At 44.5% G+C, this 26228-nt stretch overlaps 1 protein-coding gene across 4 annotated transcripts in view; it reads right to left on the bottom strand.

Moving 5' to 3' along the window:
* FBXW4 (F-box and WD repeat domain containing 4) overlaps positions 1-26228 on the bottom strand; it is a 107357-nt gene that overhangs the window by 46780 nt on the left and 34349 nt on the right. For 2 of the 4 annotated variants that reach the window (XM_066240290.1, XM_066240288.1), the window contains exon 6: positions 16046-16150. The exons of the other annotated variants lie outside the window; for them this stretch is intronic. In XM_066240290.1, the coding sequence (XP_066096387.1) occupies positions 16046-16150 (105 nt within the window). The remainder of the gene's footprint in view (positions 1-16045; positions 16151-26228) is intronic. 4 annotated transcript variants of the gene reach the window in all.

Here is a 26228-nt window from a genome sequence, read left to right on the forward strand (position 1 = left end):
ACTCTACCATTAGCCTACTGGCTGGAATGCAGGGGCCCCTATGCCAAAAGGCCCAGGCTAGACAGGAGGCCAGGAGGCACAGGTGATTCTCAGAGGAGACCTCTGGGTTCCAGAAAGCATTTCCCCCACAGGCACAACAAAACTGAGGCTTGTTGTTGGTCAAAGCGCATTTGCTTGTTTGGGCTGCAGCCCAGACAGTGAGGCAGCCGGGGCAGGCCAGGGGACGCAGAGCTGGGGGGAAGGGGGCATGGCAAACCCTTTTGGCACCACCTTCCTCCTTCCCTGGGTTTCTCACTTTGTGCAGCACAGCAACCCGAAGGAGGCTGGGGAAGCACTTTTCGCTACCTGGCAAACACAGCACAGGGAGAGGGAAAAGGATGAAAGGTTTAGGGGTTTGTAATTTGGTTTGGGGGCATTTAGGTGGTTTAAATAAATAATAAAAGGAAGTTGTTTCTGCGATCCAATTAATTTCAAACCCAGGATTCAGGTCATAAATAGCCAACAGTGATCCCACAGCACCTAATACCTATTATCCCTCTTCTGAGACTTGAAGTCCCAGTGGAGTCAGAGTTAGTCCCAAGAGGCCTGGTGGGAATTTGTCTACCACTTGGTGGATGGGGCACAAGCAGGGCTTCAGTAAGCCTCACCACAAAATTCTGGGGCCTCAAGCTTCCCAGGTCTATACCGACTCCTGCAGTCTTGCTAGTCATGGGTATGCATGGCTTTCCCAATGGAAGCCTGACACCAGAGGATGCCAGAGACCACTTCTTCCCAAGAACCATGTTCTCCTGATCCCAGGCCTGGCCAGCGCCTCCTGCAATGGGTGATGAAGATTCCAATGATGACCTTAATTTATCTGTTTCCTTCATTATTTCCAGAAAAAGAGCTCCTACCTACAGGTCATTCTGCCTCTGTTGGCTCCAGTCTACTGGGCCTAGAGTGCTAATTTCAGGCCATCTTAGAGAGGATGAGGAGAGGGACTTTGACAGAGAAGAGGTTTTCACATAGGAGGATATGGCAATACTGGGCCTGGGAACCCCTTCCCTCCGCAGCCGCCTACTACCCCACCCAGTTCCTCAGGGTTAGCCCTACCACTTACACTACACCCTCGACACTTTTCTGGAACAGATTTGTTCTGGTGGCATGTTTTGGTTATGCATTTCTGAAATCACAAACTAAAAACTCTGAGTTTCTCTCTGGAAAAACATTAGGATACCAACAATGTCATTTGATGGGACGTTTCCTTTCTTTCCCACTAAGCCAGTTGGGATGAAATATAAACCTTTCAGAAGGATGAAAAGAAATGACACAAATTAGTAAACACACTTGAAAGTGAGGTGGGTGGTGTGACCCACTTCACTTCAGACTTTCACAGCGGCCCAGCAACTGTGCCAAATACTGGACACTGGACACTGTTAGCTGCTGACTTAGGCATCCTAAAACCAACTTGCCACCCTCTGTGAAAAGCCAAGGAGCTTAGACCCTAAAGATAAACCTGCTCAAAACACTCAGGTCAGCTGCCACCTCATAGGCCTGGGCCCTCTGCCAACTCAATAGTACCTGCCCTCGTCTATGCTCAGGGTCTGCATTCTCCCATAGGGCCACAACCACCCACTATGCTATGACTTGCTTGAGAAGCACATAACTTCTTTCAGAAAGTAACATTTCCTTGCACTCCACTACTGATAGGAGGAAAATTCATAGGGAAGAGGGTCCCAGGGAGAAGGCTGGGCAAGAAAATCTAGAGAAGAACAAAAGGACTTTAGGAAACACAGTGAATGCCAGAAACTCAGTAACTAGGTTCCTTGCTCCTACTCCATGCTCCAGGGAAAAGAAAACAAGGTCCAATGGCCTTAAGAATCAACATACATTCATGCTCACTTATGTTGAGGTGTCTTCTTGAGGTGACTCTCTGCCAGGAGAAGCAATGACATCAACACAAAGTGATGAAGTTGAAAGGCAAGATTCCATGTGGATCACCTCAGGAGAGGTTGTTCCTGCAGAGGAGGAGGGCACCCAGGGACCAAGTAACCTGCCTGCCACCCTGACACACACAGATGCACAGGCTCTAGACAGGTGACAAATACACACACACAGCTGGGAAGAGAAGGCAATAAAACCTATGCCTAAAAATAAAAAATTTTAAAAACAGCATTGACTATTGCTCAGTTCACTTTCATGAAGTGCTAATTGCTTCCTCTAACCATCTCTTCTCCTTTTCTTGGGAAGAAGAAAGTGCACAAGGGATATTTTTTCCTCTTTATAGGGAAGAATGGGGAAAAAAGGAGGAAAGGGGCAGATGAAAGAAGCTGCCTTCTACAGGTGCTCAGTAAACTCATAAATCCCAGGTTCATTCAATCACCAGGGAGATCCCAGGCTGAAAAATGGGATTAGGGGTCCATTAGGGATTAGGTCTACCAACCACAGAAAGACATCCCGTGTATTTAAAGTCCCAGGAACGTCAGGGAGGTTAAGCTAAGCAGAGACTTATGGCAAAATCAAAGGATGGTTTGGGTGAAAGTAAAAACTCTAGGCCTTTGATGAAGTCACAACAAGCATTGATTCTGAATGAAATTCTGTACTCTTGCTCTTAGGACCCCAGTCATGGGAGAACCTCTTCCAAGACTAATCAGAACCTTTTCTCAGCTTCCCTAAGAACAATGAATACCAAATACACTCTGAATCAGAGTTTCCTTAGGGGATGATTGGACTTCAGACATGAGCCCTAGGATGGCAGCAGCAGGAAAAGGAGTCAGAACTTTAAAGCCAACTTCACCTGACTGACTCAGATAATACTCCATAGACAGCCAGTCTGCCGCTGCCTGAATCGAAGTGTGAAGTTCACATGCATCCAACCAGGCCCAGTTAAAGGCCAACCCACTCCATCCCTTCCTTGGCCCCAAAGGTGAAAGACCTGTGCATGATGGGAAACAACATTTCTCAGACCCTTGCACAGCATCTGAATCTCAACATTTTGTACTTTTAATATAAAATTTATAATGGTCAAATATCAGGTCACCCAGGAAGACAGGGTTTCTGATCAACATTTTTATTGCCCAAATCCCTCAATCTTTTTTCAGAAGTGAGGTCCCCATGCCTACCAGGGCTTTCCCACTTCTTTTTTATTATCAAGGAATGAGGAGCGCCTCTAAGCACTCTCCCACTGGTCCATCTCTCCCTTCCCCTACCTTGCTCCAAACCCTCCTTTAAATCCCAGGTGCTCTGCAAAGTTACCAAGAGCAACTCCTGACTCTTCCTCCAACTAAATATAACTATGCTTTAAAAGGGGAAAAAGCAGTCCAGGGAATCCCCAAAGAGGTTTGCTGCACTCTTCCCCTTGTAATGAAGCTTACTAATGAAATGCCTGGCATTCCAATTAGTGAGAAATGCTCATTTTCTCCAGCTGAACACCCCCCATAGATATGTCTAATTTGTTTCCGTGATTCCATCTCTTTCCTCCATTGAGTTCGTATTTAAAGGTTATGATCTGCTGGTGCCCTCCCAGGCCTGGCAGGATAGCCTGGGGGAGCAACAGCGTTTTCCTGGAGCCTCAATGTGACCATCCCTGACACCCCCTTCCCTCCATTATCACATCCACACACAGAAGCTCTGACTCTTACAGGCTCTTTATGAGCTGTCCACAGAATGGAAGAGAGGGTGGGAAGAAACAGCATTTGGAAAAATTATGGAAAAAGAACAGTAAAAGGAAAATTAGAGGTGGTAGGTAGTGCTAGGAGTGCCTATTTCTCAATGAGAGAAATGTTCTCTGCCACAGTGGCCCAAAGCAAGAGCTGCTCCTTACTGGCGGGCCCCCGTTGGGACTCAGGACCCTCAAAGACCTTGAAGCTCCAGCTCCTTTCCCCTCATCAGGCCTGGCAGTGTGACTGGCACCAATTTCTGAGACAGTCTGAAGCGTGCCAAAAGCAGCACAGAGCAGCCACTGTGCTCGGGGAACCTTGGCACGATGCCTCTCCAGGGCCACCTCATCTCAGTGGCCAGTCCGCAGTTTTGCCTTCTGATCGTATGGAAAGTGAAGACACAGTCTCTTTCTAAAAACCCAATTCCTCAAATGAAGGCCCCTCCCCTAACACCACAACAGATGCCAGGACCATGGCCTGGCCATGCGTTGGGGGTGGGCAGGTCATCACCACCAGCTCCTTGACTCAGAGGTATCCCTGGGTTTCCCTCTCCCCAGAAACAAAGCAGGACACAATCAGGCCAATGCTCCCAGAGTCTTCCCTTCCTCAAGTCATGTATATGCATCTTCTCTCTCGGCAAGACCAGGGCCCAGACCAGGTAAAGGCCCTTTCCCCGGGCTCCCGGCACAAGGCTACACTGCAGCGAGGTAAATGGTAAAGAAGAAGTCATCCTGTTGGGCAGCCTCTACCTGTGATGGGGCCCAGTTCTTCTCACTGGGGAGAATGCCTCCCATTCTGTCCCTGGTTTCTAGGGACTCTCCCCTCAAATGCTGGAAATAAGTATTGAGATTTGCCAATGCTCCCCCAGACATTTGCCCCTATTCTGACTGGTCCTGTTTTCTCCTATCCCTTACCAATTGCTGGGTAGTCATCTGCAGCAGATCTGTGCTCCCCCAGCACCCCTCCCGTCTGTCCCCACCTCCTCTGAACCCCTGCAGACAAGGCCCTGCCCTGGCTCCCTAAGGCTCACAATCTGTGCTCTGCAAGACTCAGTCACAAGGGGAGTGTAACTCACTTCAAGCTGGCAGCCCTGTGTGGTAGAACTAACCGCCCCCCTCAAGGGGTGGGGGTGGGGACCTCCAAGCGTGTGCCTGCACATCCCAAGGTACTCTTGTTTTCTGGGCCCCCCGCATGGTCTGTAACAGACGCATGGATGGGGGAATTCTCTGCCAGCCAGAATTGGCATCTTACCCTACCTCTCAAATCTGCTATAGCCTCCAGGGCCGAAGACCCTCCAAGAAGAAGAAGCCTTGCAAGACAAAGACCTGAGGCCCCCCAGCCTGGCCTCCCAGCCCAACACAGGCCCGCATTAAAATCAACACTCCATGAACACACAAAACTGACAGGGCAGAGGGGGAGCACACATCAGATACAAAGATCAGGCTCTCAGGAGACGCGGCCTGTTGGTCTCCCATGTTAGCTCCAAGTGACTAAGCGCAGGGTGGGTAATAATGCCATCGCAGCATCCAAAGCTCCTGCCTGGGCTCCAGGTTCAGCAGCCTTTTCACAGGGAAGATGCCTCTGCCTGGAAAAAAATGCAAGTATTGTGTGGGGACCATTAATGCATGCGCCTCTGCACATTCCTTCGAGAAGCAGGAGCACACTAGTCCCTGAGCCCCTGGCCCTGTGCCCAGCAATTGTGCTGGCCTGCAACACACTGCACATGCCACCTGGTTCTTCCCCCCAGGCCCTCCAGCTCTATGAGTGGTGGGAAGGGGCCCGCCAAACACCCTGGCTTCATTGTGCCCCAGAAAGAGGGGACTAATTACTTGCCTACACTCTGGAGCGCCCAGGGAAAAAACAGAGGCCAGTGGGGTGGAGAGGGTGGGAAATGGAAGTGGGGGTTGAAGAAGGAAGAGAGAAAGCCACAGGATACATTTCAAAGTTTCTCTAGCAATTTGGGGGTGGAGGAAAGAAAGCATGGTCCTGATGTGAAATCATACAGAGGTCAGGCCTGGGTCTCCCACCCTTGTGAGAAAGTGGTGAATCGGGGACGGTTTATCAAACGATCATTTTTTCTTTTGAAACTGGGAGGCAGCAGCTTGGACAATTCTGCAGATGTGCTTGATGAGTTAGGGACAAAAATGGCCCTTCTCTGCCCCCCTCCTCCCCTCCTTCTGTAAGGGCTCCCATCGGGGGTTGCTTCTCCCTCCACTGCCTCCAGGACCCTCCCCTCCCTTCTTCAGTGGTCAGCTGAGACCCCCACCCACTGCTTGCTTTTGTACTCTTGGCCTTTGGACATATTGATGGGGCCTTTATGAGACCCCAATCAAGACCCCCATGTCACAGGTACCTAGTAGAGACACCAGACCTTTTCAAACAAGGGACAACAAGGAAAATCAGCTGGCCCATTGTCTCCCCTCTGTGCTAAGTGAGATGAAAGGGCCCCGCGGCCCCCTCCCTACAGCCCGCCTGCCAATCACCTCTAGTTATTAAGGTCACAATGTGTAAATTCTTTTGACCTGCACCTAATCAAAGATTCACCGGCTCTTTCAAATCCGAATGGGGAGGAGGGGAGAGATTCCCTCCCATAAACCCAGCAAACTCTCCCTCAATAAAATTTCTCTCTCTGATTCCTTCTCTGCTTCCCATCTCCACCCCCATGCTTCTCCTCACTCCGCCCTCCTCACCACTAGCTTCAAACACAAATGACAAGCCCCATGGAATGATTACCCAAAAGAACCTGAGGAGGACTTGAAAGTTTCTATTTAATTCTCTTTAAAGAAAAGGTTTTTAGACAGGCACAGTTGCCCAAGCAAGCCCAGAAACTGGGCAGCCTCTGTGGCTCTGATGCCAAATCTCTCCAAATGGCAAAGTGGTTGGTTGGTTGGCTTTTTTTTCCCCTCCTAAATCAGCCTCTTGCTTTCCCCTGGTACCACTACACATAGAGAAACTACTGGGATTAATGATACTACCTCACTTAGCATCTCTAGCGCAGTGGCTGACCCTCCACAACCTGGTTTTCACTAAGTGGTTTTGTGAGCTGAGAAGAAAAGAATTACCAAGCCCAAAGTAGGCAACCCTCAAGGAAAAAACAACCATACAGTAAAACAGTAGACAACAGAACAGGAGCCAGAGGAAAAACTTGAAAGAAAGCAAACTTGGGATTTATTGTAGTTTGCTTAAGTCAAGCAAGAAGAATAAAATGCTTGCAACAAGGCTGCTTTTATCTTCTTTATTATCTCTCATCATCACTTAGAATAGGGAGGAGGCTTAATAAGCAAGCTAGTAATGAGTGAATGTGTGTAAGCTCCCCAAAGTCTAGTTTTACTGGATGCTCTGCTCTCTCTGATGGTACTTTTTGCTTCTTGGTTTCACCTTGCCCAGATGGCTTTATTTCTTCCTGAGCTTCCCTTTGGTTAACATGAGCTAATCCCTCATGTTATTTCAACTGTTGTTTTCATACTGATGCCTTCCGCATTTTGACCCCATGTCTGAGCTCCAGGCCACCTTCCTAGCTGTCTCTGTCTATGGCAACCTGACTGTACCATTACTGACTCAAATCAACATGTTTGAAACAGAACTCAGGCTTCTCAAGGCAGGGTCTCCTTTAATGATCAAGCTTATTAAGGAACTCATGCAGGTCTATTCCTTCTTTCCCTCAAATGCAGTCACAACTGCCTACAGACTGTTTCCTCTGTTTCTCCTCAAATCTAGGTTGTCTTACCACTGTCCCTACAAGTCCAATTCCTACTTCCTACAAAATGTACTCCCAGTTAAGAATAAAAATGGCCCCAGTCTATTCCCCTTCAAAGTATCTGATACACTGTGCCACCACATAAATCATTTAATGGCTTCAATCTGGCCAAAAATCTTCTATGGTTCCCTATTATCCTCAGGTTAAAGTCAAACTCTGCTCTTTAAAGCCCATCAAAACCAGACCCCAAACCTCCACTCTAGCCTCACTACCCACCACATCTTTACATAAACCCTCTACCCCAGGCAGCCAAACATGTCTACTCTAAAGCCCCAAACTTACCCTGAGCTTCCCATTCCTTAATTTGTTTTTTTGTTTGTTTTTTTCTTTTCATTTTTCTGAAGCTGGAAACAGGGAGAGACAGTCAGACAGACTCCCGCATGCGCCCGACCGGGATCCACCCGGCACGCCCACCAGGGGCGGTGCTCTGCCCCCCAGGGGGCGATGCTCTGCCCATCCTGGGCGTCGCCATATTGCGACCAGAGCCACTCTAGTGCCTGGGGCAGAGGCCACAGAGCCATCCCCAGCGCCCGGGCCATCTTTGCTCCAATGGAGCCTCGGCTGCGGGAGGGGAAGAGAGAGACAGAGAGGAAAGCGCGGCGGAGGGGTGGAGAAGCAAATGGGCGCTTCTCCTATGTGCCCTGGCCGGGAATCGAACCCGGGTCCTCCGCACGCTAGGCCGACGCTCTACCGCTGAGCCAACCGGCCAGGGCCCCATTCCTTAATTTGTTCACACCCAATCATTTGCTTCAAGTTCCCTTCTGTAATATAAGGCGAGTCATCCTTGAAGCCCCAAACTTCAAATTTCATGTCATCTAACAAGCATACCTGATTTAACAAAAAAAGGCTACTGATTTTCTGTTAATAACCCTGAGAATTGATGACTCTCACACTGCATATATACTGGAATAAATCTGAGGACACGCAAATTTATTGGATTATAAAACCTTGGATGGTATCTGTAAGGCAGGCACTCATACATACTGCTCACAAAAATTAGGGGATATTTCAAAATGGATATGAAGCAATAAAATATCCCCTAATTTTTTGTGAGCAGTATGTGTGCATTACACATAGAAAAACATTTCTGAGTATATACTACCTTTTTAAACAAATTCCAATATTTTATTTCTTTCCCCACAAAGGTCATAAGCATGAAACCATGTTTAATGCTACAACAGTATATGTAAGGATCTTTTTCAAGTTGACAGAAATACGCTAAAATGAATTGTGTTAATGGTTGCACAGCTCTGTAAATTTGCTAAAAATTCATGAAACTGTATACCTAAATAGTACACTTAAAATGGGTGAATTTTATGGTTTATAAACTGCACTTAATAAAACTATTTAAAATAAAAAAAGTAAATGTAGGTTCATGCATCCTTAATTTAAATAACTGTGAAGAAAAAAAGGAAGAATTCTCTATATAGCTGCCCAATACTAAAATAGATATATAAATGTAATTTATTTTTTATAATTATAAAAATAGGTTCATTATAAAAAATTTTAAAGATAAAAGAAAATAAATGTTAGCAGAAATCTGCCACATAAGAAATAACTCTGATAGATAATTGGATAAAGAAGATGTAGTACATATACACAATGGAATACTATTCAGTCACAAGAAATGACGACATATTGTCATTTACAACAACATGGATGGACCCTGAGAACATTATATTGAGTGAAATAAGTAAATGAGAAAAAGCTAAGAACTGTATGATTTCACACATAGGTGGGATATGAAACTAAGACTCATGGACATAGACAAAAGTGAAGTGGTTACCAGGTGGAGGGCAGTAAAGAGGGCCAAATATATAGTGATGGAAAACAATTGAAATTTGGGTGATGGGCACACAATGCAATAAACAGTTCAAATCCTTTGGAGGTGTTTACCTAAAACCTATGTGTTCTTTTGGACCAATGTCACCCCACTAATTTTAATTTCTAAATTAAAAAAAATAGAACAACAACAAAAAAGAAATAACTCTGATAAGATAGTTAAATAAGCCTGACCAGGTGGTGGTGCAGTGGATAGAGCGTCGGACTGGGATGCCGAGGACCCAGGTTTGAGACCCCAAGGTCGCCAGCTTGAGCATGGGCTCATCTGGTTTGAGCAGGGCTCACCAGCTTGGACCCAAGGTTGCTGGCTCGAGCAATGGGTTATTCGGTCTGCTGAAGGCCTGTGGTCAAGGCACATATGAGAAAGCAATCAATGAACAACTAAGGTGTCAATGAACAACTAAGGTGTCGCAATGTACAACGAAAAATTAATGATTGATGCTTCTCATCTCTTCGTTCCTGTCTTGTCTATCCCCGTCTATCCCTCTCTCTGTCTCTAAAAAAAAAAAGAAAAAGAAATAAGAAAAATAGTTAAATAACTATCATACTGTTTTGTGACCTTTTTTTCATTTAACAATGTTATGACATCTTTTGGTATCAATAAACAAACATACATTAATATCATCCTTTTAATAACTATGTAATATTCTATTGAATGAATGTACCATAAAATATTTAACCAGATCCCTATTAATGGATATATATGTGTTCTTAACAAAAGTCTTTATACATAAATCTTGCATATTTGTCTGGTTATTGCCTTAAGATAAATTCCTAGAAATGGAATTTATGTGTCAAAAGGTTTTCACATTTTTATTTTGATACTCACTGCCAAACTAATTTTTTTTTTTTTCTGAAGCTGGAAACGGGGAGAGACAGTCAGACAGACTCCCGCATGCGCCCGACCAGGATCCACCTGGCACGCCCACCAGGGGACGACGCTCTGCCCACCAGGGGGCGATGCTCTGCCCCTCCGGGGCGTTGCTCTGTTGCGACCAGAGCCACTCTAGCGCCTGGGGCAGAGGCCAAGGAGCCATCCCCAGCGCCCAGGCCATCTTTGCTCCAATGGAGCCTTGGCTGAGGGAGGGGAAGAGAGAGACAGAGAGGAAGGAGAGGGGGAGGGGTGGAGAAGCAGATGGGCGCTTCTCCTGTGTGCCCTGGCCAGGAATCGAACCCGGGACTTCTGCACGCCAGGCCGACGCTCTACCACTGAGCCAACCGGCCAGGGCCCTAATACAATTTTAAAACCCTAACTTTTCCTTTCCATCTTCCTGGAGATAGCTCGTCTTTGCTAGCCGCAAACAAGAATTTTCCTGGCCACAGACCTCTAAAAAGTGGAAGGATCCTTTGAACAACTTATATTTTGTACTAATTTTTTGTTTTTATTCTCAACCACAGCTCATCCTGGATACTAGTGAGATTCAAACTGGTCAGGAAAGTATCATGCTTCAAACACATTAACCCATGTGTCCCTCTCTCTGTGCTAAATATTACTAATCTCACCCTCTTGTCCAGCTGACCCTTCTCTGTGTCATTTACCATAGGACTCCACTCCAATAATCACTTGGTCTCTTCCCATTCAGGCCCAGAAGGAAAAGAGGCCCAGGCTTGGCCAGGACAGCTAATGCAACAGCTGCAACAAGACAAAATAACTGGATAAAGAAAAACATCTTACGGGGGAGGGAGGATGCATTTGGGGCAACACTAGAATCTATGTAAACACAATAAATTAAAATCAATAAAAAAAGAGAAACATCTTATGAGAGTGGAGTCCTCAGGAGAGAAAGAGAGACAGTATTCATGTGCTCTGAGCTATACCCTCTCTGCAGTCCCTGCAGGCCATGGTGTGGTAACTTCAGGGTGAGGAGCATGTGCTAAGTGATGGCTGATTAGCATCCTCTAGAAACACTGTGCTTCGAGACTCCAGAGTTTAGACCAGGTACCACAGGACTGACGCAGGGCAAGACTCAGCTACACTCTCTTTCAAAATTTTTCAATCAGTGAAGAAGGGAGCAAGGGGCACTTATGGTGGCCACAGGCAGAACGGGGTTTATTTCAGTTTACCCCACACATCTCAGCCTTTCCTTCCTTATCCGCTCAGCCAGTGCATGTCACATGTGCAACAGAGCCACATATAAGAAGGAGATGCAGCCCCACAGCTATACATGGCATCTACTACTAAGGCACATTTATACTTCAAAAGTTCTTTCTTTTATTCTAGTCTTTGTGTCTTCTTGCCTACTTTAGCTCCTAGAAAGAAGCCGATCTGAAGCTTCTCACCTGACCACTTACTATACTAGCATAATGAAAGTGGTGGCCATCCCCAACATAACCCAGCACCACCAGAAGCAACACAGATTTATGTGTGTCCAGCATGGAAGCAGAAAGCCATACTTCTTTAGATGGGGCAGATGAAGCATGGGAAATTGAGAAAGGAAAAAGACCTGCTGCCCCGCAGGTCATCAAGCCTACCCATGGGGTTAAGAGGATCAGAGAAAGCATAAAATGAAGAGCCTTGACTTTAATACCTTCTATAAAAGCAGGTAAGCCCCTGCACCAAGATGCATGATCTTTGGCCTGTATCTCAGGCTCCACACACAGGCTCCAGCACCCAGGGCCGGTGTGCACATTTTCTAAAGTGTACCACCTTTAGATGGGGCTGCTGTTTCCAGCCTGCTGTGAGAATCAAAATACTATACTGTGACCATCATGGCCATCTTTCCAGAAGCTAGATTATGGCTTTGCTGTAGGAAGGAGCAGAGAAGGAGACAGCAGGGCAAGCTGAGGAGGGCCAGAGACAAGTCTGAACACAAGAACATGGAAAAAGAGTGTGGGGGGGGGAGGGGGCGGGGTCACAGCAAAACATGATTTATAAGGCCCTGGCCGGTTGGCTCAGTGGTAGAGTGTTGGCCTGGCGTGCAGGAGTCCCGAGTTTGATTCCTGGCCAGGGCACACAGGAGAAGTGCCCATCTGCTTCTCCACCCCTCCCCCTCTCCTTCCTCTCTGTCTCTTTCTTCCCCTCCCGCAGCCAAGGCTCCATTGGAGCAAAGTTGGCCCAGCTGCTAAGGATGGCTCTATAGCCTCTGCCTCAGGTGCTAGAATGGCTCTGGTTGCAACAGAGCCACGCCCCAGATGGGCACAGCATTGCCCCCTGGTATGCCGGGTGGATCTCAGTCGGGCGCATGTGGGAGTCTGACTGCCTCCCCATTTCCAACTTCAGAAAAATACAAAAAAACACATGATTTATAATCATTTTATTCTCTAAAAGGTTCTCTCTCATTACTTGAAATTCCCATTTGCAAATTAAGACCCTGCTAAAAGATTTGAGATGTTATCACATCCCAACTGGCACTCTACCTGCCCCTCCTATTTGTTTTTGTTCCCCATCCATGTTTTAAATTTGCATTGCCAACTATGAAAAAGGAAAGCTCCTGTAGAAAGCAATTTCCTGGGCCAGCAGCTCTTGGACTAATATTCCCTTTGCAATTACCATGGGTTCTGTCTGTACATACTCCCCTCCCTCCTCCCATCACTCCTCCCTCTTTTGCCAGCAACTTTGGCCTAAGCCAAGCCTATCTGACAGGGCACTGCACACCATGTAACAAACCACTCCCTATGAAAATCTCTGGCCAGAGAGCAGCAAGAACCAGTTGGGAAAAGGGGAAATGATCTTGGGTAGTCAACTTAATAGGGCACCCAGAGACATAGGGGTATCAGCTATAGCACACAGGCACATAACTCTTATAAAGACGGCAAAAAAAGTGCTCCCCAAAGTTCACCATCTGAAACTTCAGAAGAGTCCTGTTCAAGAAACTGCTGGAGAGGCACAAGGATTAGCAGCTGTCCAGTCCACAAAGCCAAAATCTTTTAGTACTGGTCTGAAGGAAGAGCCAAATACAGTCATTGGCTTACTGAAGCATAAATGCATCCTTTCTGGTCATACATAGAAACTCGAGTCAGCCCAACAGAATTCAAAATCAACACAGACCTTTATGATTCATAGCATCCTTATAGCCAGTTTCCCATGTTAATGGTGTCAACATATTCTATTGTTGGTGGTATTGGATATCTACTCTCTCTCTTGATGGAGTGAAGGAAATTTTCATTTCTTGAGTTTCAATCTCCTAACCCCCCAAATGGAACTACTATAATAAAGAAACTTACTGAGACTCACTGATACAGGGAAATGGTCATTGGCAGCAAAATTCCTGTTCTTGAATCTTTTTTCTTTTCTTTTTTTTAAGTGACAGGGGGGAGATAGAGATGCGCCCAGACCTGAATCCACCTGGCAACCCCCATCTGGGGCTGTTACTCACTCGAATCACCCGAGCGATCTCTGTTGAGGCCAACACTCGAATCAACCAAGCCACTAGCTGTGAGAGGGGAAGAGAGAGAGAAGAGGGAGGAGATGAGAAGCAGATAGTCGCTTTCATGTGAATCCTGACCAGGGATTGAACCAGGGCTGTCTGCATGCTGGGCTGACCCTCTATCAACTGAGCAAACTGGCCAGGGACCCTGTTCTTGGGTCTTAAGCCCATGACCAAGTAGAGCCATGCGTGACTGTCCTGAACTTGGAGGAGAAAAGAAAGGCAGCTGACACTATGGACTGCCATCTGGAGATCCCAGGGACCAGAACTCTGATAGCTGAAAAGAGGGAAGAGCATTTTCAAAAAATTTGACTTGAAGTATAGAGGAAAACAAGGTATTTTAAGACTTAACTCCAGACTAAAATCTGCATCTGCCCCAAATTGCCTGAGAGCCACCTAATTGCAGGAGAATGGGGTGATCCTTCCACCTCTGACATGACTCCCCCAATACACAAACACACATTAATGGTACTGATCCAGCCACACCCCCATCATTGCCTTTTTCACTCAGACCCACCCTAGTCTACTTACAAGAGTAAGCTCCACTGGCTCAAGAAACTAAACACAAAGGTATTTCATGAAAATCCTTCTTTTGACTGATCTGAGTGTTACAGCTAACAGGTGGGGAAATCTTCTTAAATATATGAGTATTATCATGACAGGGCCACTGGAACGGATCAGTGCCATAAGTCAGACAGGACTAAAAGTTTCCGCCCCACCATCAGGTTCCTCTTTAGCCTTGACAGATCAAACTCAAGCCGAAGTAGGCAACAGAGATCAGTTCAGTCTCCGAGCCAAAGGTCTTCACAGTGAGGGACCAAAGCTGCCCTGGCTGGGCCTCTGCCAGCCCGTGTCCCAGATTAATCACCACCAGGCAGGGCCTGGCCACCAGGCTGCAATCTGAGCCCAGCAGCACCTGCACAGGGGTCACCCTGGCTCCTCCCGCACTCCCCTTGGGCAGGACTCCAGGGCATGAGGGTATCCACCTGTTGACTAGGTTACCTGGAACAGGAGGGCAAGACACTCAGCCATCTTCAACCCTGCAGTCAGAAACTGTTTGAGTGAATTAATGAAGGAAGGAAGAAAGATGTGGTGACTCAAGTAGTGAAGTCAAGGCTCCGAGAAAAGAAAATTCTGAGACTCTGAGTAGAAGGAGAAAAAAGCCCCAACGCCCCTGTATTACTGTCTAGAAAGGAAGCTAGCTTGAGACAAGCAGTGGGAGATCTAAGCCCTTAGAGTTTATGAACTAATGCGATGCTTTGAGAGTGTTTGGGACACACATTCTCATCATCTACAGATGAACAGGATGCTGATGAGAAGAATAGAGACCACAGCAGGGATATCTTTCCAAATGCCCCCAGATGCTGCCAGATATGCTAGTGTAAAAGAAAGTTTAGAAACAAATCCACTCTCTGAGGTGTAGGAGAGCTTCCATGTATGCCCAGACCTCAAAAAGCAGCCTCTTCAATAATCACTTAAATCAGTATGCTATTTCAAACACTGTACACTCAGAGCTGGTAACAACTATGCTGTGTGTGCACACATCTATCTATTCTAGATGTACTTTTTAGGATTCAAGGACCCTATTGCATCATAAACTCTTCTCAGATGATAACATCTGTTATAGTGTTGTTTCTCTAAGTAGAATAGAAGAAAGTATTCTTGAGGCTCAAAAAAGAAAAAGGAGAAAGATAAGCATGAAGATCTTAGAATGATCTTAAATGATCTGCCCCAGGCCCTAAGCTATGCTATAAGGATGCACTCTTTCCCACAGGCCTCATGGCCCCAGGGAAGGAAGGGTGGGGAGGGGCCAGAGTCAGATTGAAGTGTGTGTGTCCCTTGAAAAGAGGAGAGAAAAGCACCGGTCAGATAAGAGGAGAAAGAGCTTCTTTCTGCACAGTGCCTTCATCTGAGAAGGAACACCCACATCCTGACTGTTACACCTTGTACCTCCAGAGCTCCATCTCCAGGAATTCCCTTTGAACTCCAGCTGCAACCCAGAGTTAGGATAGAGCAGTGGCTACAATTACACACTTGCTTGGAAGAGGGGAGGGGGGTGCTGCATGTGACAGGCCATGAAAGGTCCCTGCCTATAAAACAGACTGGAAAACAAACCCTTAATTTAAATGTTAATGAAAGTGCTGTGGAGACATCAGAGGCTTCCCGGCTGCTCAGAGAACAGCTACACCAGCGCCAGAATTTATGACTCCCCTTCTCCCTCCTACCTCCCTCTCTGCCTCATCACCCACTGAAGTTTAAAGAGTAAAAAAAAAAAAAGAAAAGAAAAAAAACAACTAATTTTAACATTAACTCCATGCTTCCACCTTGGGATGTGATTGCTAAATTATCTGTTGGCAGAACAGTGATCAAAGGTGGAAAAACACAGGCACATTGCACACACAACCCAGAAAAGTCAGCCACAGCTGCAGCGGGAAAATTACCTTCTCTCGGGAAGAGAAGAAATAGCGGTGCAGGCAGGGACTGGAGCCGAAAGGCGCAGACAGCAGGAAGAAGACTGATTCCTCCAATGTGCTCTGTTCTCCCATCTGAGAATTTAGCACACAGATTACCCATCTGACTGGTCTGTCTCTCAATCTGACTATGCTGTCTAGTTTGCTGCTGCTCCCCAGGGTCTAGCATATAGCAATGCTTAAGTATCTGGAGAGAGAAAGAGAAATTGGGGACAGGCAGCAGGTGGGAGAGAGACAGAGACAGAGACAGAGACAGAGATGGAGAAAGAAAGAAATGAAACACTGAGACTGAAGGATGAAAATGTATCCCTGATTGCAGGGGCAGGTTTTCCATGCATGGACTCTGTCTCTCACCTTCTGCAGCAGCTTCTGTTTCTATTTGTGGTATTTTATTTAAGTCAGCTCTTGACAACTGAGCCAACCTTGCTGGCCAGGGAAGGAGCTGCTCCCACAAATGGGTTCTGGGCAAGCCAGGACTGGTTGGGTTGCTGGTCTCAAGCCAGCAGCTCAGCACATGAGCTTCCCTGTGCCCATCCTGCCATGGCTAGTGTAGGAAATCCAGAGTTTTGAGGAAGTGAAACCCACCCCTGCCCCTATGGCATTTCGTCCTTGCTTACTGATGGACATACCCGCCAGAAAGGCTTGGCTTAGCCCACACGATGAACTCTAAGGTGGGGGGCACCGCCCTGAGACTCGGCAAGACCACACTCTGATTCAACTGTATCCCTATAGTGATCCTTTTCCAATTTTTGGTCATTTCAGGCTGGACCACAGGGATTACTCAGAGTTTTCTTCTTTCTCCAGGTGTCATGACTCCCCTTCCAGCCATGCCAGACCCTGGCCCCACCATGGTGCCTCTGTACCTTTGACTCTCTCATCTTGGGGCACCACAGGCATGAAACTCCTCCCTGTATGCTCAACAGCCTGGCAAAGGGGGACACCAAGCCATTCCTTGCCTTAGGAAAGTCTCCTTTCCCTAGACAGGCCCCAGAAGAAGCTTCCCTCTTGCCTCTACCTTGGGAAGGGGACCAGAGAGGTCTTCAATTTGTTCAGGGCCAAGCCATCAGGAGAACCAGACACAATGTGAAGCATGACAAAGTCATCCATCAGAAAATTTTTTTAGGTTATCAAGATTAGGGATCCTCTTCAAGACCCACTCTCCACAGCCAACCAGAAAAAGCAAAACTCAGAGGCACAGTCTTTACTTTTGACTCATCTTCTCTTAAAAGCACTGAGTTATGAAACCCAAGGCCAAAGAATTGCTGAACCACTGGGAACCAAAAGAATCCAAACTGAAAGTTGGCTGCTTCTTTTTCCAATCTTTCAAAACTCTCTGTCAGGGAAAACTCCAGATGCAATTACCTTTCACTAAAGAAAGGTGCATTTCAACAGGCTAATGATTATGCATTTACCCCACACACAACACACAGTAAACCCTGTAGCCACTGGAACAGACACCCTGCTCTCCCTAGAAACCCACCCCCTCACCAAACAGTACACAGTGCCTGTTTTCCTTCCAGACTCTCCCTCACCTCTGGGAGAAATGAAGCAAGAAGGGGCAGCTGCTCCATCAAACCCCCCCCCCCAGAGGCCACAACTCACTTTACAAATTTGAATCGGTACATTTCATGCAGACTTGGACTAATCCCCCAAAAAACAAATAGGCCACCACAGTGAGCAAAGTAACACAAAATTATATTGTATAGTTAATAACACAGCTAAGTCAAGTTTCTACACCTATACCACTCATATATTTCCCTAATGACAGTCACAAGAGAGAAGGGATTAAAACCCAAGTGTCCTGGGAAGCCTTCCTGACCACACTCACTCGGGCGATAGCAAGTGTTGTTCAGAGATGGGGAAAGGATTCTGTCAAGCACCTCCTTTTTCCTGAAAGGTTATAAATATGGTGCCTGCAGAGCAAGAAGAAGCAGTGGTCTCCTCTCTTTCTCCTCCCAGGCAAAATAGGGCAAGTAGGCCAACAGATTCATTTCACCACCAGGGCCCCCACAGCTGGCTGAGAGGGCACGCTGCAAACTAAAGATCTATGAGCATCCACACCCCTGAACTGGAGCAAGCATTTATAGCTACCTGAGTGAACCCAGGCCTCAATCACACACTGCCTTCCACCACCCTCTCTAACTCAACTCTGGCCTCCAGGAGGGAAGAATGCTCCAAGTCCGGTCCGCACAGAGCCCTTCAAGGGCCACAGCTACTATCCAAGATGCTAGTGGTAAAGGCATGGCAATGACCCGAGGCCTGCCTCATGGTCCCCCTCAGCCCACAGGACATGGCAACAGGCTTAAGACCTGAGCATTAACTGCTGCCTCTTCTGCCCCATCCCACATGAGCCTTACACAGAGCTTCCCTAAGCCTCAATTTCTTCCTCTGCCAGGAATGGCACCCCTCCTCCACCTCAATCCCAGAGAGCCTCGTTTCAGGCACTCAGTATTACCTAGCAACTATGACAGTTCTGTGCCCATCTTGTCCCCATCACTGAGTATGATCTTCGCTGCCTTGTAGCAAGTATTCAGTCAGTACACAGGGAGGAAGGAGAAAAGAGAGTAAAACAGGAAGAGCTGGAAAGTAGAAGGGAACAGAATTAAGTCTTTAACAGTTCTGCATGTCCTCACTCTTGAGTATTTACTAACTTTATTCAGCTGGAAATAATCTTAAATGGCAACAAAATATATTTCACATTTTAAAAACTCTGCTTTTCCGTGTTACTCATGGAAAGGTGCTTAGAATCCAATGTGACCTCAGGAGGTTGTACCTCTGAGACCAGCCAGACTGACTGTACTCAGCCCCACAAATACACCCAGATATATAGCCTAACATCCCAGGCGTCCCTCCAGCAGCCCACTTCTATTCCGTCTCTGCCCACCCTTCTCTCACTCAGTAACAGCGCCAAGCTGGGCCTCCTATAGGAGGAGGGTTTCATCTATAAGTCAAGAATCATAACAACGGGATTATTGCTATCAGGGCAAGAAGAGGGGTAAGAGGTAGAGTAAAAGGTCCTTGTCTGCCACCTTGCTGTGGAGACTACTGGTTTTCCTTCTGTGATTTTGAGTACCTAAACACAGCTCTAAGCACTAACTGGTGTAAAATATCATCTTCCATGACTGTTTATGAATCAAGAACTTAAGGTCATGGAAAGAAGAAAAGGTGACATTTGGATGCAGGAAAGAATACTTGCTTTCTTTCAGTCATGAGCACTTCAAAATAAGCCTAGGGCTTGAGGTTTCATGTTTCATACTGCAAGTGTCTAAGTACACATATGAGAAAAGAAGGCAGAAAAGCCCCAGCATCAGACAAATATGATAAATAGCTCTGACATATTATTTTAAATAGAAGAATGAGATTAATTAAGAAAAGAGATGTGGGGATGACATCAGCGTAATGGCGCGGTAGGAAGTGATACCGATAAATCTCCCCCAAAACTCAACAAGATCTTCAACCAGAAACAGAAAAACCTATCCTTGGAGCCTCCAGATGTTTCGCAATACACCCGAAGGTATGGTCGAGCGAAAAATTGGCTAAATATATAATCAAACCCCGAAGGAAATAGGGAGTAAGAAATGCTCCGCTTTCCTCACTAACCTAAACAGGGCGGTTTTCACTGGGAACTGAGAATATAGAAACTGAGGCGGGCAAAGGGGGTGAATAGATCCAGGCCGCGGCACAAACGGCCGAACCAAGCTGTGGCATGGAGATCCAAGCCGAGAAAAAACTGTGCCTGTGGCAACCCAGTCAATACAAGCTAAGACTCACGCCAAACCCAGACAAAGAAAGACAAGCGGGGCAGCCATTTTCCCCGATCTCCTGGTCGCCGCGCACAGATAGTGGGCGAGAGATTCCTCCGACTGCCTCAGCAGTGGGCGCTCGTGTTACCCCACAGAGAGGCAGAGTCAGGGGCCTTTGTGTGGGCCAAAAGCGGAATCTCTGGGCTGCCCCAGCGCCCTGAGGGAGCCGCGCATGGGGAGGGAGCGAGAGCCAATTCCAACACTGGAACTTTTCCATGTGGGAGGAGTTTCACTCAGAGGGTGAGGCGGCTGGCCTGATATCCTGGTCAGCGCGGAAGGAGAGAGGGCAAGAGATTCCTCCCAGGACCTCAGGAGTGGGCGCCCGTGTTATCCCACAGAGGGGCAGAGTCAGGGGCCTTTGTGTAGGCCAAAAGCGGAATCTCCAGGCCGCCCCAGCGCCCTAAAAAAGCTGCGCACAGGGAGGGAGCGAGAGCCAATTCCAACGCTGGAACTTTTTCATGCGGGCGGGCGTTTCACTCAAAGTGTGAGACTTCCAGCCTGATATCCTGGTCTGCGCACAGATAGTGAGCGAGAGTTTCCTCCAAGCGCCCCAGGAGTGGGTGCCCACCCATGTTACCGGACAGAGTGGCAGAGCCAGAGGTCTTTGAGTGGGCGGAAGCCCCACCTGATTATGCTAGCAGCTCTGACTGACTGAGCCTTACCCAGAGCCCTGTGCCGAGTGGGAATAGAGTGGGGAGTGGCCAGCTCTTTGAGCCTCTTGCTATCCAGGCAGAGAGGGCAGCAACCCCAGAGCTGGATTATCAGGCTACTAATTGAGGAAGGAAAGACTAGGAGAGAGGCTCCAGGAATATGGACTCTCTCATTGTCGGAGCCTATAAATGCTAATGAGCCTCAACCGCCAACGAGACTGAAGCACAATACATGACATCGCCATAGAGATTTATCAACTGCAAACCTCTACCTGAGCGTGCCAAAGAGGCAGAACCCAGGGTACAGAGTCACCGACCAGGAAGAGGGAGAGACAAGAAAAAGCAAGAAGATAACCTCTCAAAATCAAGAATAATCCGCAGACTTTATAACCTATCCCATTTTATTATATTTGTTCGTTTCTTTCTCTTATCTTCATTCTTGATTTTTTTTTTTTTTTCCTCCTCCAATTTGGTCATTTAACTCTCTGCCGGTCTTACTCTCTCCTCTCCTTGAACTACACTACCCATAAGTGTTACATCTCCCATTATCTTTTCTTTCCTCTTCCTTTCTCTCTATGAGGGTTGCACTCCAAAACCCTTAACTCTCTCTCTCTCTCCTCTTTTTTCTTTTTTCCTCTTTTAGTGGTTCCCTCTTTTTTTTTCTCTCTCTCTTTCTTTTCTCCCTCTATATTAGTTTCTTCCTTTCTCCTTTACGTCTCCTCTCATTCAAACCTCAATAACAAACAAATTATCTTATCTGGGACTCAAACTTATGTTTGTGGCATTTTGGGGGGTTTTTACTTCACCTTTTTAACTCACTAGCAGTGCTCCCATCCCTGGCTCTCCATTTTATCTAGTTCATGTTCCACTAAATACAATAGTAATTTTTTAATTTGTTCCCCCATTTTCCTGTTTCCCTCTTATTCCTCTCATCATAACTCTTAGTCAACCAACACCTAAAAGCAAATCATTTTATTCTTGACCCAAATTTTTTCCTTATTTGCTTTTTGTGGGTACATACCCCCTTTTTTTCCTGTTTTGTTTTTTTTTTGCCCCTTTATTACTTCTCCCCAATTAAGGCTCTCCAGTACAGGCATTGTTTGTTCTATTTAGTACAATATAATTCACAGTTCACCACAAGATTTTCTCAAGAAAGAGGGGAGAGGAGAGGAGAGGAAAAAAGGAGGGGAGGGAATAATTTCCTTTTTTTTCTTTTTTTTTTTCTTTTCTTTTATTTTTCTTTATTTAAATATTTTTTTAAAAAACTTTTCAATTTTTTTTTATTTTTTTTAACTTTTTATTCTTTATTAAATCTCATTAATACTATCAACAAAACCACCCTCAGATGTCATTAAGGAAGAGAAAATCAAATATCATGGATACAAAAGAAAGAGAGGTAACACAGATAGATGAGGAAAAATCTATGGAGAAAAAATTTAATATATTGGAAACCTTGGAGTCAAACGACAGAGAATTTAAAATAGAAATCCTAAAAATACTCAGAGATATACAAGAAAACAAAGAAAGGCAATTTAGGGAGCTCAGAAAACAACTCAATGAACACAAATATATTTCCAAGGAAATTGAAACTATAAAAACAAATCAAACAGAGATGAAAAACTCAATACACGAGCTGAAAAACGAGGTAACAAGATTAGCTAATAGAACAGGCCAGATAGAAGGTAGGATTAGTGAAATAGAAGACAAGCAACTTGAGGCACAACAAAGAGAAGAAGAAAGAGACTCAAAAATTTTAAAAAATGAGATAGCCCTACAGGAATTATCTGACTCCATCAAAAAGAATAACATAAGAATAATAGGTATATCAGAGGGAGAAGAGAGAGAAAATGGAATGGAGAACATACTCAAACAAATAATAGATGAGAACTTCCCAAGCCTGTGGAAAGAACTAAAGCCTCAAATTCAAGCAGCAAACAGAACTCCGAGTTTTCTTAACCCCAACAAACCTACTCCAAGGCACATCATAATGAAATTGGCACAAACCAACGGCAAAGAAAAAATTCTCAAGGCATCCAGGGAAAAGAAGAATACAACATATAAAGGAAGGCCCATTAGATTATCATCAGATTTCTCAACAGAAACTCTACAAGCTAGAAGAGAGTGGACCCCAATATTTAAAGTCCTGAAAGAGAGGAACTTTCAGCCACGAATACTATACCCATCAAAGCTATCCTTCAAATATGAAGGGGAAATAAAAACATTCACAGATACAGAAAAGATGAGGGAATTTATCATCAGAAAACCCCCACTCCAGAAATTACTAAAGGGGGTTCTCCAATCAGATACAAAGAACAAAAAAAAAAGCCACAAGTAAAAGCTCCAAGAAGAACACAATAAAACCAATTTAAACTGTGACAACAACAAAAAGAAAGGGGGAGGAGAGGATGGAGATTAACAGTAGCAAAGGACAATGGAGTGCAAAAGTACTCACAAAATAGTGCACTACAATGAGCAGGGTAGGAACCCTTTTCATTACTTAAAGGTAACCACCATTGAAAAAAACCACCACAGAAGCACATGATTCAAAAAAGATAGCAACAGAGGAAAGATGTATGGAATACAACCAAATAAAAACAAAAGATAGAAAGGTGAAAGAGAAGAATCAAACAAGACACAAAACTAACAGAAAGCAATCTATAAAATGGCAATAGGGAACTCACAAGTGTCAATAATTACACTAAATGTAAACGGATTAAACTCACCAATAAAAAGGCACAGAGTAGCAGAATGGATTAAAAAAGAAAATCCAACTGTATGCTGCCTACAAGAAACTCATCTAAGTAACAAGGATAAAAACAAATTCAAAGTGAAAGGCTGGAAAACAATACTCCAAGCAAATAACATCCAAAAAAAGCAGGTGTAGCAATACTCCTATCTGATAATGCTGATTACAAGACAGCAAAAGTACTCAGAGACAAAAATGGCCATTTCATAATGGCTAAGGGGACACTGAATCAAGAAGACATAACAATTCTTAATATATATGCACTAAACCAAGGAGCACCAAAATATGTAAGACAGCTACTCATTGACCTTAAAACAAAAACTGACAAAAATACAATCATACTTGGAGACCTCAATACACCGCTGATGACTCTAGATCAGTCATCCAAACAGAGAATCAACAAAGATATAGTGGCCTTAAACAAAACACTAGAGCACCTGGATATGATAGACATCTACAGGACATTTCATCCCAAAGTGACTAAGTATACATTTTTCTCCAGTGTACATGGATCATTCTCAAGAATTGACCATATGTTAGGCCACAAAAACAACATCAGCAAATTCAGAAAAATCGAAGTTGTACCAAGCATATTTTCTGATCATAAAGCCTTGAAACTAGAATTCAACTGCAAAAAAGAGGAAAAAAATCCCACAAAAATGTGGAAACTAAACAACATACTTTTAAAAACTGAATGGGTCAAAGAAGAAATAAGTGCAGAGATCAAAAGATATATACAGACAAATGAAAATGACAATACGATATATCAGAATCTATGGGATGCAGCAAAAGCAGTGATAAGAGGGAAGTTCATATCACTTCAGGCATATATGAACAAACAAGAGAGAGCCCAAGTGAACCACTTAACTTCACACCTTAAGGAACTAGAAAAAGAAGAATAAAGACAACCCAAAACCAGCTGAAGAAAGGAGATAATAAAAATCAGAGCAGAAATAAATGAAATAGAGAACAGAAAAACTATAGAAGAAATTAATAGAACAAGGAGCTGGTTCTTTGAAAAGATCAACAAAATTGACAAACCCTTGGCAAGACTCACCAAGGAAAAAAGAGAAAGAACTCATATAAACAAAATCCAAAATGAAAGAGGAGAAATCACCATGGACACCGTAGATATACAAAGAATTATTGTAGAATACTATGAAAAACTTTATGCCACTAAATTCAACAACCTAGAAGAAATGGATAAATTCTTAGAACAATACAACCTTCCTAGACTGAGTCAAGAAGAAGCAGAAAGCCTAAACAGACCTATTAGTAGAGAAGAAATAGAAAAAAACATTAAAAACCTCCCCAAAAATAAAAGTCCAGGCCCAGACGGCTATACCAGCGAATTTTATCAAACATTCAAAGAAGACTTGGTTCCTATTCTACTCAAAGTCTTCCAAAAAATTGAAGAAGAAGCAATACTTCCAAACACATTTTATGAGGCCAACATAACCCTCATACCAAAACCAGGCAAGGACTGCACAAAAAAAGAAAACTACAGACCAATATCTCTAATGAATACAGATGCTAAAATACTAAACAAAATACTAGCAAATCGAATACAACAACATATTAAAAAAATAATACATCATGATCAAGTGGGATTCATCCCAGAATCTCAAGGATGGTTCAACATACATAAAACGGTTAACGTAATACACCATATCAACAAAACAAAGAACAAAAACCACATGATCTTATCAATAGACGCAGAAAAGGCTTTCGATAAAATACAACACAATTTTATGTTTAAGACTCTCAACAAAATGGGTATAGAAGGAAAATATCTCAACATGATAAAGGCCATATATGATAAACCATCAGCTAACATCCTATTAAATGGCACTAAACTGAAGGCTTTCGCCCTTAAATCAGGAACAAGACAGGGTTGTCCACTCTCTCCACTCTTATTTAATGTGGTACTAGAGGTTCTAGCCAGAGCAATCAGATAAGACAAAGAAATAAAAGGCATCCATATTGGAAAAGAAGAAGTAAAGGTATCACTTTCTGCAGATGATATGATCCTATACATCGAAAACCCCAAAGAATCCACAAAAAGACTACTAGAAACAATAAGCCAATACAGTAAGGTCACAGGATACAAAATTAACATACAGAAGTCTATAGGCTTTCTATATGCCAACAATGAAACATTTGAGAACAAACTCAAAAGAATAATCCCCTTCACGATTGCAACAAAACAAAATAAAATACTTAGGAATAAACATAACAAAGAATGTAAAGGACTTATATAATGAAAACTATAAACCATTGTTAAGGGACATAGAAAAAGATATAATGAGATGAAAGAATATTCCTTGTTCTTGGTTAGGAAGAATAAATATAATCAAGATGGCTATATTACCCAAAGCAATATACAAATTTAATGCAATTCCCATCAAAATTCCAATGACATTTTTTAAAGAAATGGAGCAAAAAATCATCAGATTTATATGGAACTATAAAAAACCCCGAATAGCCAAAGCAATCCTAAAGAAAAAGAATGAAGCTGGGGGCGTTACAATACCTGACTTCAAACTATATTATAGGGCCATGACAATCAAAACAGCATGGTATTGGCAGAAAAATAGACACTCAGACCAATGGAACAGAATAGAAAACCCAGAAATAAAACCACATATATATAGTCAAATAATTTTTGATAAAGGGGCTAACAACACACAATGGAGAAAAGAAAGCCTCTTCAATAAATGGTGCTGGGAAAACTGGAAAGCCACATGCAAAAGAATGAAACTGGACTATAGTTTGTCCCCCTGTACTAAAATTAACTCAAAATGGATCAAAGATCTAAACATAAGACCTGAAACAATTAAGTACATAGAAGAAGACATAGGTACTAAACTCATGGACCTGGGTTTTAAAGAGCATTTTATGAATTTGACTCCAAAGGCAAGAGAAGTGAAGGCAAAAATTAATGAATGGGACTA

Source organism: Saccopteryx bilineata, chromosome 7 (genome assembly GCF_036850765.1).
Source record: "Saccopteryx bilineata isolate mSacBil1 chromosome 7, mSacBil1_pri_phased_curated, whole genome shotgun sequence".
Lineage (NCBI taxonomy): Eukaryota > Metazoa > Chordata > Mammalia > Chiroptera > Emballonuridae > Saccopteryx > Saccopteryx bilineata.